This window comes from Suricata suricatta, chromosome 2 (genome assembly GCF_006229205.1).
Source record: "Suricata suricatta isolate VVHF042 chromosome 2, meerkat_22Aug2017_6uvM2_HiC, whole genome shotgun sequence".
Taxonomy (NCBI): domain Eukaryota; kingdom Metazoa; phylum Chordata; class Mammalia; order Carnivora; family Herpestidae; genus Suricata; species Suricata suricatta.
The window spans coordinates 123,112,465-123,126,058 of record NC_043701.1 but is presented as its reverse complement, the minus strand read 5'-3'; the positions used below and the strand labels follow the sequence as shown (position 1 = coordinate 123,126,058).

At 35.4% G+C, this 13,594-nt stretch overlaps 1 protein-coding gene across 1 annotated transcript in view; it reads left to right on the top strand.

Moving 5' to 3' along the window:
• Positions 1-13,594, top strand: part of ANK3 (ankyrin 3) — a 329,784-nt gene that overhangs the window by 293,813 nt on the left and 22,377 nt on the right. The window contains exons 41-46 of the mRNA XM_029931727.1: positions 98-172; positions 3,237-3,368; positions 4,272-4,415; positions 8,056-8,146; positions 10,288-10,666; positions 12,139-12,189. Coding sequence (XP_029787587.1) covers positions 98-172; positions 3,237-3,368; positions 4,272-4,415; positions 8,056-8,146; positions 10,288-10,666; positions 12,139-12,189 — 872 coding nt within the window. The remainder of the gene's footprint in view (positions 1-97; positions 173-3,236; positions 3,369-4,271; positions 4,416-8,055; positions 8,147-10,287; positions 10,667-12,138; positions 12,190-13,594) is intronic.

Genomic DNA, 13,594 nt, shown 5'->3' with positions numbered 1-13,594 from the left:
ATTAGTATCTCTGTAAAATCTGAGTACTACTAAAAACAATTTTCCAGTATCGTGTCTTTCTTGATGATTATTTTAATTAAGAAATTGTAAATCGTAGGTCCACAGAGTCCATGTGAACGGACAGATATCAGGATGGCAATAGTAGCCGATCACCTGGGACTTAGTTGGACAGGTAAGTGTATACACTCCTGAGACAAATACAGTTTCTAAATTTCTTTGTCTTTCACAAGGGGTTCATGATATAAAACAGAAAGAAGCAACAAGGGAAAAAACAACAAACATTTTTGTCATCCATAATTCTATCAACCCAGAAATAATTACCGATAATACCTTATATACTGTGTTTTTCAAAGCGTTTTCAATGCCTATACACTCAGGAATAGAAATTTAAATCTCACTTTACCTTAAGTGTAGGCACTTTCTTCACACCACCATTTCTGGTAATATTAGGTAACATTTTATCTAGTAGTAAACTTATTTTCTGGTGTAAAGAAAAACACAGTTAAGCTCTATGATTTTTAAATAATCTAAAATTGCAAACATGGTTTATGCCTTCTGGGAGCTCTCTTAAGCAACAGTTCAATTAATCCATGCCTCAGTTTCACAAATTTTAATCATTTGTGAGGTCATCATCACACTTTTTATGATCTACACATAATATGTATGTTCATTTATCTGATACTTTTTTTCCTTTTAAATGGACTTACTTTTATGCCCAAAGGTTTGTTTCAAAGGAAATCTTATATCATCTTCAATAACTACATAAACAAGAAAACAAGGGGACGACAGGAAGCTTAAAATTTGAATTATAATTTTTAAAAACACAATATACATGTATAAATCTACTCACCCTACAAAAATAGTTGAGTTCAGTAAAACAAATGAAACTGTTTATGATCAGTGTGTGGAAAAGGAATATTTAGCTTGATTTCACTTAATTAAAGATGAAGGTAAAATTCTGTGTCAATTGGATGATTCTGCTTTGTAGTTTTGGTGTTAACTGGGTCCCCCAAATCCTCTTCACATGAATCAGAAAAATTTTAAGTTTTGTAGGTTGAGTGTATTTTTCAACACAACAACAACACAAACATAATCACTTAAATATGAATGTTAAACATTGTCACATCTAAGTCATCTTGAATAGCCTCAGTGATATTCTATACTCAAACAATTATCTATATGCTATTAAAACGGAGAATATTAAACCAGATAATGGCAAACAAGGTCAGCTACATTTTCTTCCTTTAAATGTCCTAAGTCCTATCTTCACCCCCGCCTAATAAACCTTCCTGTCTCCTTCCACTCAGCCCTGCTTTCAGGCCCACTGCTAACAGCCAGGAGCCTAGTGGTACTCTGAAAGGAAAGGTGGTCTGTGTAATCCTTGGAAGCTTGTGGAGACTGTATAGCAATTTGTTATGTATAAATATTTGCTAACATAAAAATGATAATAGTTACATTTTAACAATGGATATTGTAATCTAAAAATATACTGGTGCAAATGTTGATTTTTTAGTATTCTATGCCCATAACGATTACATTATTTGCCTTAGACAAATCCAGTCCTTAGTCTATCAGGGTACATTTTAAGAGAAGACGTGACATAAAGCCATAAACCTGTAAAATTTTTACTGGCAGTGAGTCTTTGCTCTTCACTGGGTCACTAGACAAAGGATACAGTTGGGTCATAAGGACTTGTGGACAGTAAGGAGTGTTGTTTCTTAAAGCGCAAAAGACTTGAAAGAACTTAAATTGAACTTTTGTAATTTGAATTACTATATGCTCAATGGAGATTATTAGAAAAATTATCATGTAGAAGAGCAAAATTTAAGTCTGTCCTTTAGAATTACTGTTAACATCTCAATGTACTTTGATATTTGTATAAAAGCTTTTAAAATGTTATATACACAATGTAACTTTTTGCTCTTTTATTTGTGATTACCTAGTTTCTACAAAATTACATATTCTCTGATTTTGATTTTAATGGATAAATAAGTTCCAATATACATACTTTATAATAGTGTTTTTCTGACTTAGGGTCACAGTGTACTAGAGAGTCATGAAATCAATCCATACTTTGGTTTTGCTTTTAATAGAATAGAATAGGGGGAAATGTCTGTATATTATGTATATTAAGGCTAAGTTTTGCTCCGTAAAGATCTGGCTTAAATTATATAAACATCATGATATACAATGTATTTCTAACAGTACGCCATAATCAAAACAGTTGGCAAACGACTGCATTAACTTAATTAACTCTTTTGTTCAACACTTGGATTGTTTTCAGTTTTTTTAACGGTACAAGCCTGAGATGAACATTCATGTGTATAAATCATTGTGTCCAACTCAATGTATCATCACAATAGATTTCCAGAAGTGAAATCACTTGACCAAAGGATCTTGACCTTTTTGGGTCTCTGAATCCATTTTGCCAAATGCTAGAAATATTTAAGCAGGGTAGAATCAAGATTTTCCTGCCAAATGCTAGACATATTTAAGCAGGGTAGAATCAAGAAAGCAATTCCCTTTCCATGGGAGGATTTTTTTTCCCATTTATTTCTATAATCACCAATGTAATACATACCTGAGAAACTGTTTTAATGTACAAGAAATATATAGTGAAAAGTAAGGCCTCTTCTCTGCTTTGGCTCCTCGTTTCCCTCTGTCAAGGCAGCTACTAGTGCTCACAACTATCTTCCCAAAGACACTCTCTGATAAATAAGGTTGAGCATATGGGTAGAGACATTGAGGTGGACACAAAGCTATCTCCCTTTCATTTGTTATACAAGTGACACCATCGCATAGACAACCATCTGGTCTGGAGTCATCATTTAGCCTCCCAAGTGGAATTCCTAAAGTCATGCTACCAGTATCTCCAGTGCCATATTTATGAGTTGGTATCCCTACCCCTCTAATGTGAGATTTGTGCCAATTGTGAAGAATAATTTGGATGAATTAAAAGAATCCAGCAACATCTTTTTTGTACAGATCAAGAATTCTTCATAAAATAATCTCTCAAGAGGGAATCTGATTGGAACTAAGAGAGTTGAGTCAGAGCCTGTGTGTGATGATCACTTCCTATAAAATGAAGCATATAAAGAATAATGCTCTAGACTGGACTGGGTTTTACTATACAGTTCCTTTCTTTTTGTGTGTGTGGCAGTTGAACATTACTTTTGTGAAACATATGTGATAAAAGGAGAATGTGAAATCTTAGTAACTCTTTTTCTTTTCTACAGAACTGGCAAGGGAACTGAATTTTTCAGTGGATGAAATCAATCAAATACGTGTGGAAAATCCAAATTCTTTAATTTCTCAAAGCTTCATGTTATTAAAAAAATGGGTTACCAGAGACGGAAAAAATGCTACAAGTATGCTGAAATTATGTTACTTTAACTTTCACAACTGCATATATCCAATGTTTTAGATAAGCCTACTATTAAGAAACCAGAGTAATCATAAAGTAATAGCAAGTCTTTTGAAGTTACACGTGTTTAATTTTAGCACTAATATTCCAAACATCTGTCTTTGGGAAACTTTTTAAGAAAGCAAATAGTAGAGAATATTTTTTTTTTGAGTTTTGCCTTTAGATCTCTTTGTGACCATCAAAAGGGAAAATATAATTCTAGCTGTTAAATTGTTGGGTAGTAGTCAGAAGCATTCCGAGGCTACTGCTGTGGCTGGGGACAGATGCCCAAGGAGAGGAAGGAAGAATAGAATGAAATCATTTTATTCAGCTTCATGTGTGCTGGCAGAGAATTCTCTAAGACAGTGTGTGGGCAGAGGAGGGGCAGAGAGAGAGGGAGTGGTTTTGTTTAGTTTTGCTGGGGTGATAGGAGGGGTGGTGCCGTCCTGTGGCCAGTGCCCACCCATGACAATGGGGAGTAAGTTATTGTGGGTTTGCTAGGGTCAGCCTGACCTTAGTAAGCCGTTAGAATGCTAAGCGTCAAATATGAGGGTGATCTATCTTGACAGCCTGAAAGGAAAAGAACATGTTTAAAATTTTATTAGATCCCCTTGTAACTAAACTAGCTATTTTGAGGCCCATCTGCTTGGCATCTTACAGTGGAATGAATGTTGCTGTCATCACACACAGCTTCACTAAAGTGATTCTTGAGACCCTAACATGACTTCCCTCTGAGATGGCAGAGCTCAATCAGGAGGACTGAATAAACTCTAGGCAGGTCAAAAAAGCTGTGCCTTTGTGTGGATATTGTGGTGACTGGAAGAAAATCATTTAATCAGGTTTTCAACCCTCTTTTCTCCTTTTTCAGCTGATGCCTTAACTTCCGTCTTGACAAAAATTAATCGAATAGATATAGTGACTCTGCTAGAAGGACCAATATTTGATTATGGAAATATTTCAGGCACCAGGAGTTTTGCAGATGAGAACAATGTTTTCCATGACCCTGTTGATGGTAATTGAATTTAGTGTTCATATTTATTTAATCATTTGATAAAATTTGAGAGTGTGGAGGACAAGGCAGCCACTTAAAACCAACTAAATTGTGATTTGCTTGACTTCATTTCTCATTTTCACAGCATTTTTTCTGCCAGACTCTGGAAATAAACACTCTGATAGAACAAACTTCATAAATGTCTGTTACATAAAATACAATGAGGTAGAAAAACATTAAGTGTTGGTTATTCAACAGTTGGTATTTCAAAAGTTTTTATGTGACCAAGTGGAAGAAAATTTTATATCTAGAGAATGCATTGTGATTGTCATTTTCATGTTGACCTAAAAAACCAGTGAACTCTTTTATCGTATATTGGTAAGACCAAATTATGAGCTATTTTTACCAAATAACCAAGGTACTAGGTCAAGTTTAAGCATAGAGTATACAAATTGTTAAATAAAATGGTGAATTCCTGTTTGGGGACCAAATATTTAAGTGTGCACTGAAAAAGTCTAAAGCACCACTCAAAAACATGTTTTACTTATTTAGCATTACTTTATACTTTATGCTTCCAGTAATTGTTTGGAAAAATTCTGCCTGATATAGAAAAGTTGGTGTCATTTCTCATCCAATGAGCACAGATGTCACTAATAACATAATTCATTTTTTAATTAGCTTAATTTATATAATAATATTGTCATTTTCCTTCAATTTCCTAGTAAATTTGGGCATTTTTTAAATAAAAGTATTAAGTAAAGGATGACAAGTATCTTACTATATTTTTCAAGGTGTTTGTCTTCCTTTACAAATGGAAATTTATTCTGATAATGAATTTTTTTATTTTTTTGTGTCTTTATTTTATCTTGAGAGAGAGATTGAGAGTGAGCAGGGGAGGGACAGAGAGAGAGGGAGACACAGAACTGGAAGCAGGTTCCAGGCTCTGAGCTGTCAGCACAGCACCCGATGTGGGCCTCGAGCCCACAGACTGTGAGATCATGTCCTGAGCCAAAGTTGGCCGCCCAACCGACTAAGCCACCCAGGCACCCCTCTGATAATGAATTCTGAGTAAACAATGATGATGATGTGGAGGAAGGAAGAGGAACTAAAGATATTTTTCTACTGTCCTAAGTTTTGAAAATTATGGCATTTCCCCATTTTTAAACTGGCTAAATTAGACTAACAAGAATCAGTAACTTCTAGTTCTACAAATGTTTTATGGTAAACGTGGAAAATTCTGAAAAAGTTTCTGCTTACTAACATTAAAGCCAATGGAAAATTTAAAGCATATCTTATTTTCCACATAACATAAACATGATGGGCAATAATATCTAAAGTGATTTCTTACTAAGCTTGTAAATACCGTACAATTGGGACAGGATGCCTGGGTGGCTCAGTTGGTTAAGCATCCGACTCTTGATCTCAGCTCAGGTCATCAGTTTGAGTCCCTCATTGGTCTCCACTCTGGTGTGAAGCTTACTTGAATACATACATACATACATAGCACAGAACCTTGGGAAGAAAGCTTTCTTCAAGGCCTTGTCTTATACGTGAGACCATATAATGGTAACCAATCTCTTTATGCACTAAACGCAGACCATCATATCAAATTCTGAATTATTGCCAAGTTATAGTTTATGGAATCTTTTAATATTCATTTTTGGGAAAAATTTTAAGAACACTAGCAAGCAAAAAAAGAAAAAAAAAAAAGAACCAACAAGCATAGTAACCAGAAAATAATGGAAATAGTCAATCGAATTGAAAGCTTTATTTATTTGTAACATTTAAAAATCAGAATAACATGAAATAAATTCCCAAGGGCTTTTTGTGGCTACCTCTTAATATTTTATATTTATTTAAAAAATTCGTAGGGAAATCTAGGAATATGTGTATGAAATTTCACTTGTACAGATTATGAACCTCAGTTAATGTCAGCTAACATTTCAACAAGATTCTGGCTTATAAGTGACTGTACTTACCTACAGCAATTTGAATTTACCACAAAAGCTAAGTTGGTATTTGTTATGGACTGATGGGAAAATTAGGCTTTAAGTTTTGTAGCCCATTAATTCAGAAAGTGTGCTTGGTTGCCTTTTTTTCCTGTCTCTCCTCTTGCTGGAACTTTTATGAAACTCCTTTCCTCACCATGACCAGACCATTGTTCACTTCTCTCTCTGCTGAAGGAGAAAAATGTTCCCTTTGTCCACACAGCAAGTTAAAACAAGGGAATTGCTCCCTACCTCTCCCCTGAGCAGGCTAGTGTTTCATAGTATTGTTGTGAATATTCAGAGAGCTCTTTGAAAATGGCTTTCTACCTGTCTCTTTGTGTATCATTTCTTTTTTCTCTTTGAGTTGTGATTCTGAGTGGACCCATCACCAAAGTCACTAAGACCTCCATGTATACTACAAGTCTTTCATATCTGTCACACTATGACACCTGAAGGCTTTCCTTGCAGTCTTTCCTACTTTGTCTGCTTCTCAAATCTTTTTCTAACATCTTTTTAGATTTCTTTTCCCAGTGCTACTGCACTAAAGTCTAATAATAATTTCTTTACAAAGATTAAATTTATTTTTCTTTGCTATAAGTTTCATGTGAAAAAAAATAAGGATTAGAGTTGGGTAACATTGCTCCTTTGTAAAGACTTTCAAGTAACTTATAAGTAATTAATTATAACAATTGTGGCTTGCTGTATGCAGTCCACCACCATATGGATTTTGAATGCTGTAAGTAGAAAGATAATAAATTTGGCCATGGAATAAATGTATCTCATATAATGAAAGCTAACTTTTTATTGGATTGAATTAATCTGTATATTTAAGTTACTGTATTAAAATTATCAAAGTTGATAGAAACTACTTATATCTTTATTAATTAGTGTTCTGTTTTATTATAGTTTGGACTAGTCTTTTATTTCATTGTACTACATTTAGTTGAACTAAACCAATAAATTTATGAACATTATTCTGTAACTCATCATACATTTTCATACCTGATATAATTTAATTCATTCCATGTGTTTGTTTGATGTACTCTAATTCATTCCAGTCAGTCCGAATGTACTGTCTTCCATAGGTTATCCTTCCCTTCAAGTGGAACTGGAAACTCCCACAGGGTTGCACTACACACCACCCACCCCTTTCCAGCAAGATGATTATTTTAGTGATATCTCTAGCATAGAGTCTCCCCTTAGAACCCCCAGTAGACTGAGTGATGGGCTAGCGCCTTCCCAGGGGAACATAGAGCATTCAGCAGATGGACCTCCAGTCGTAACTGCAGAAGACACTTCCTTAGAAGACAGCAAACTCGAAGACTCAATGCCTTTAACAGAAATGCCTGATGCAGTGGATGTAGATGAGAGCCAGTTGGAGAATGTATGTCTGAGTGAGTATCCTCAATACCTCGGAAGTATGGCTGGGGTCCCAAAAGATGTTAAACCAGCAGAGCCACTGAAACAGACTAGTAAAGTAAGAGTAAGCTCTGAGCAGCAAGAGAAAGGAAAATCTGGTCCTGATGAGGAGATGACGGAAGAAAAACTCAAATCTCTATTTGAGGACATTCAACTCGAAGAAGGAGTAGAGTCTGAGGAGATGACAGAAGAAAAAGTACAGGCTATTCTTAAACGTGTTCAGCAAGCAGAACTGGAAATGTCTTCAATTGCAGGTTGGCAGAACGAGACCTCAGGAGGAAACCTAGAGTCCCCTGCTCAAGCTCGAAGACTAACCGGTGGGTTACTAGAGAGACTGGATGACAGGTATGGCTCCATTTTAGAGAAAATGAAAGCGAAACACAGGTTACATGTTAATAGTTTTGTTAAGGAGTTTACAAAATTCCTTTTGAGAATGAGGAATTCTTTTTAGCATTTACTTTTTTTCTAAATTAGCATTTCAGTTTGGGGATAATACCTGCTTTAAAGGTTGGTTCATTCCGCTAGTCTGGAGAGGGAAGCTTACATGAAGCTCAATTTAATTCTTAAAACTACTGATAGCCTGAAGCAAAATGCAAAAAGTTTTACATGTGTGCCAAAGACCACTACCCTTTTCTATTTGTGATTTGTCTGATTTTTTTCCCACAAAGCCAGTAATTAATATGCTTTCAAAGTAACATGGTAAATAAAACTCCAAGTCTTTTAGAAATATAAACATTTCTAATGTTTCCTGACTTCAAACTTCAAAATTTTTATGTAATTCTTCACTCCAAATAATAATGCCATGATATAAATTTGATTACAACCAAAATAATTCCCTAATTATGAATCTAGGTCATTTTTATACCAGACTTCCCCTAAAAAGGTGATTGTCTAGTGTCCTTCAGACATTGGTTAGAATCCCACTAGCATTAAGTTTGTATTTTGTGACTCTGGATGAATTTCTAAGCTCTAAGAACGTCACTTTAATTGGCTTTAAAAATAGGAATACTACTACATTCCTCACACAGGTTTACAGATTGAAGAAGGAAACCTATAGAATGGCTACCAAATGACTGCTACAAATGGTCTGTCAGTAGTAGTTGGCATTCTTTTTATTTATGTATACATCAGACTGAAATATAATTTACTTCAGTGACAACTGGTGATAACGTCAGGTGTTTTTGCATCCAACTTAAGTTTATTTCATAACCGTGTTTAATATTTTCATATAGCTGATAAAGCTTCTTGCTCAATAAAAATTCCCAAAGAGGGAACTTGTAACATTTTGCAAAAAAGCGAGTTTACAGAATTCCTTTTGAAGAATGAGACCAAAGAATTCTGTAGTCACCCTACCAAACATACTGTTGCAAAGACAACAAATAGTACTAGTTTTGATATCTATGTTCTAATATAGTCACATTAATTTATAGTTGCATAGCAGGAAATATATACAGTTACATTATAGCATCTTCACAATGTGCTGGGACACATGGGAGAGGCTGTGCTATGGATAGGTGTTTTTTTAACATATAATCAGAATTTGATTTATAAGAATTCACACATACTTACAGATATATACATATATATATGTACATATATATATGTATAATACATACAGAACACATATATAATATATACAGGACATTGCGCTAATTATTGTCTTCAGAATCCTGTAGGTAATAAGCAAAGACCCCTAAAAACAATGCACAAGCTAGAACTAGAACTATCCATACTGATAGTAGTAAAATTATAAATCACTTTAAAAGAAAGTGTTGGAAGAGAAAGACTTGTAATAGTTTGTTGAAAGAAAAATGTTCCTCCCAAGACAGAAAAGCAGCAGGTGACAACACCCTGCTCACCAGTGGGAGGCAGCACAGGTCAAGAGCTAAGAAAGATGAGACCCAAGCAAGACTTGTGGTTTGCAAAGGCATGCCAACAGGACTCACAGTTGAAAATCCAGAGAGAGACTGGAATGTGAGGTTCTTGGGATGCCAGGACTCTCAAGAAATTCATTTTGTTCTTTGCCAACAGTTTTTTCACTGTCAGTATAAAAGCTTTTTGAGATCTCTTCCTCCTTTAGATTGGTGGTTCTAGAACTCTGGGTGTGCCCATTAACCTCTTGGGGTGACTTTGTAAGATCTCAAATCCAAGTAGCTGTCGCAGTGCCAATTAAACAAGATAAAACAAAAACAAGGACAGCATAGCTAGGCAGGTTGGGAATTCGAGGTCTTGGAGGGAGGCAGCTGGTGCCCTGTGTAGCACCTTGTCACCCTAAAATCCAACCCCATGAGAGACCCTCACAGTTCGAAATCCAGTGAACAGATTTTTCATGTCTTTCTATTTTATGCCTCCAAAAGTAGTCTGAAACATGGTGGTTAAAAATTTAGAGCTTCTAATAAACTATTTAAAAAAAAAATTAAAGCTTCTAAAGTCCGTTTTCAGCCATGTAAATGCCATTGTAAATGTCCACATCTTCTCTTTTGCAGCCCTGATCAGTGTCGAGATTCCATTACCTCATATCTCAAAGGAGAACCTGGAAAATTTGAAGCAAATGGGAACCACACAGAAGTCACTCCAGAAGCAAAGACAAAATCTTACTTTCCAGAATCCCAAAATGATGTAGGGAAACAGAGCACTAAGGAAACTCTGAAACCAAAAATCCATGTATCTGGTCGTGTTGAGGAACCAGCATCATCACTAGCAGCCTATCAGAAAGCTCTAGAAGAAACCAGCAAGTTTGTAATAGAAGAGCCTAAACCCTGTGTGCCTGTCAGTATGAAAAAGATGAGTAGGACTTGCCCTGCAGATGGCAAGCCAAGGCTTAACCTGCATGAAGATGAGGGGTCCAGTGGGTCTGAGCAAAAGGTACGTCATCTAGTCCTCCGGTACACTGTCAGTTAACCCAAAAGTCCGGATGTTTGATTAATCTTGTAACACTGGGCTCAGGGTTCTTTATGATTTCCCTGTTGTAAAAGTGACACTAATGGTGGGGGTGAAGAAAGTGCTAGGGGGAACTATTGGATATGTGATTGGATTTCGCCTTCATTCACTGAGAAGGAAAAAGTAATAAGCATCTCTTCAGCCATTTTTCAGGAGGAAGGACAACTACAGTGATGTTATGCTTAAGGCCCGTTGTTAATTTGGTCTGGTATTTAGGTTTCCTAACTCCCAACCCAATCTTCTTTCTTATGGAAGGAGGATAATTGTTCGGACCTTTCTGGTGTTTCTGCATAGTTTAAAGCATATGACCAGTCTAAGAGCTCTACCCTATAAGGTCTGGTGTCTGAAAGTGCATTTTAAAAATTGGAGAAACGTAGTGCCCAAGCCTAAAATGAGGTGGGTATATACGATGGTGGGTTGACAACATTTAGAAATTGCAAGTTAGAGGTCTCATTTTAACAATTTTTATATCTAAGTTGATGATTATCTTAATAATCATTTTTAAAAATTTGAAAACCATACTGTCAGAGAATTACTTGCACTTTGTGCTCCATGTTCTTATTCCATCTAATAGGTTTTTATTTGTTCCATGAGTTTTATCATTTTTAGAAATTAAAACTTTAAAACTCTGGAACTGAAGCTATAGATGGATATAAGAAAATAAAAATTAACTCATTTCCTACATTTTTTACTGCTTTTTGCTCTCTCCTTTGTTGTGTCTTTTCCTGAACTGCACAGTGGTCGTAGACTGACATGAGCATCTTTGGAACAGTATCACCTGCAATTTTCCCTAAAACATCAGGTTGGCTTAAGATCTACTGCAGTGTTTTAGGTAGGACAAAAAAAAAAGTATTTTTATAGAATAGTGAGTCCATAATTAACTCCTAGTTTAGAAAACTTTTAATACCAAACTCCTAGTCGCTGAGGAGCTGATTATCACCTTATCAATTAAACATATCCCTTCATTTTCCCTTCTGTAGGCTATCTTTTGACCATTTTCCTGTGTATTAGGAGGGAAAGTGAGGGGAAGTAAAATGCTCAGGCCTTCCTTTCAATTCCCAACAAATGGGTTTTGAATATTGATTTCTTTCAGTTCATTGCTTTGGTTTCAGTACTGGAACATAATCACTATTAGAAAATGTTTTCAAGATTTCTTATAAATGACTTTGTGCTTTTGGGATTGGTCACTGGTCCTACTCTAATGCCTAAAGTCTTCCTGCGCATACAGTTTTTAATGGAATTAGAGTTTCTAGGAGCTATAAACCTGACCTTACAAGAAATCCAAAAATGTTCAGGATGTGCCCTTTGTGGCTAGACCGTAGTGCATTAGCAACCAACTAGGTCATCTGATGTATGATCTCAGAAAACAGCCCCCTTTTTGTCCCCTAAAAAATCAGGTCAAAAGTCCGGGTGCGGCTCTTACACGGATGACTGCCTGCTGTTACAAGGTAAACTTCTGCTATTTTCCACCTCTTCCAAAGCAGTGACCCATGGCAAGAAGTACTGAGAAAATTGTTTGGTCTCCTTGTTACCCTCTCTGCCAATTCTAGAGAATTCTTTATAGGGAATCCTGACCGTGATTCTACTACCATCTTCTCTCTACTGTCTACCTTCAGATTAGCAGGGAGAATGTAGAAACAAAACATCAGCCAAATGGCCCCTTTTTATTTTTATAATTATGTCAATTATAACTAGGCTTGGTAGTATTTGCATTAACATATGTTCTGCTTTTTAATTTACAGATGTAAAACTCTTCCCCAGTTTATGATTATTTATGAGTAATTCCAATTGAATTTTTCCCTTTCACCTCATCTGATCTATTGATCTCTGAATGCAGATTAGAAATTCGTTTTTTCTCCCACAATATGAACTCCTCTTCCTTTTTTCTGCTTCTTTGAGCAGGGCCTCCTTTCACAATACTTGGATCCTTCTAAGTTTTTTGAATTTACAGTCTTTTCTAAAAAAATTCAAATCTCATAAGGAACTTAGCAGCCAATATCTTTTACAGGGAATAAGAAACTTGAAAACTCCTTACTTTTGACACCATGTTATTCACTAGGGCATTTTGTTCAAATGAAATATCTTACAAAATCAAGATTGATATTACTTTAATATTTTAAAATATTTGTTAAGTATACCTTTGGTGGAAAATAGCCTACTTTGTTATCTATTTGACAAACATTCTATAAATCACTTTAGCTAACACTTATACCTCCTGTAATAATTTTACTTTTTTCCCCCTATTTATACCAATACTGCCATTGATTTTTCCAATGAATATTAACTATTGTTTCTGTCTCTGGGACTATCAGATTTTGGACAACTAGCAAACTTAAAAAATAAAATAGCAGAATTATTATTAGAATTGCACCATTAAAATTTAGAAATAATCATTCAGTAAATACTCTTCACAAAGACATTAAAGTAGAAACCAAAGATATTTTTATCTTTGAATTATGAACTATGTGGTAATTCTTTATTCTCATTGCCTAAAAATTAATATTTGTGCAATTACTATATTTTTGTCTATGCCATATTCCTATCTGTCAGGTATTTTTTCTGTCCTAATTGCATATCAATTCTTTAGACTTTTATTAATATTTATTTTTGAGAGAGAGAGACACAGAGACAGAGCATTAGCAGGGGAGGGGCAGAGAGGGAGACACAGAATCTGAGGCAGGCTCCAGGCTCTGAGTTATCAACACAGAGCCTGATTCAGGGCTCGAACTCACGGGCTGCAAGATCATGACCTGAACCAAAGTCTGACACTTAACTGACTGAGGCCCCAAACACCCCCTTTTAAAAAACTTTTTTTCATATCAGTTCTTTAAAATAAGACTCCAAGCTTTTACG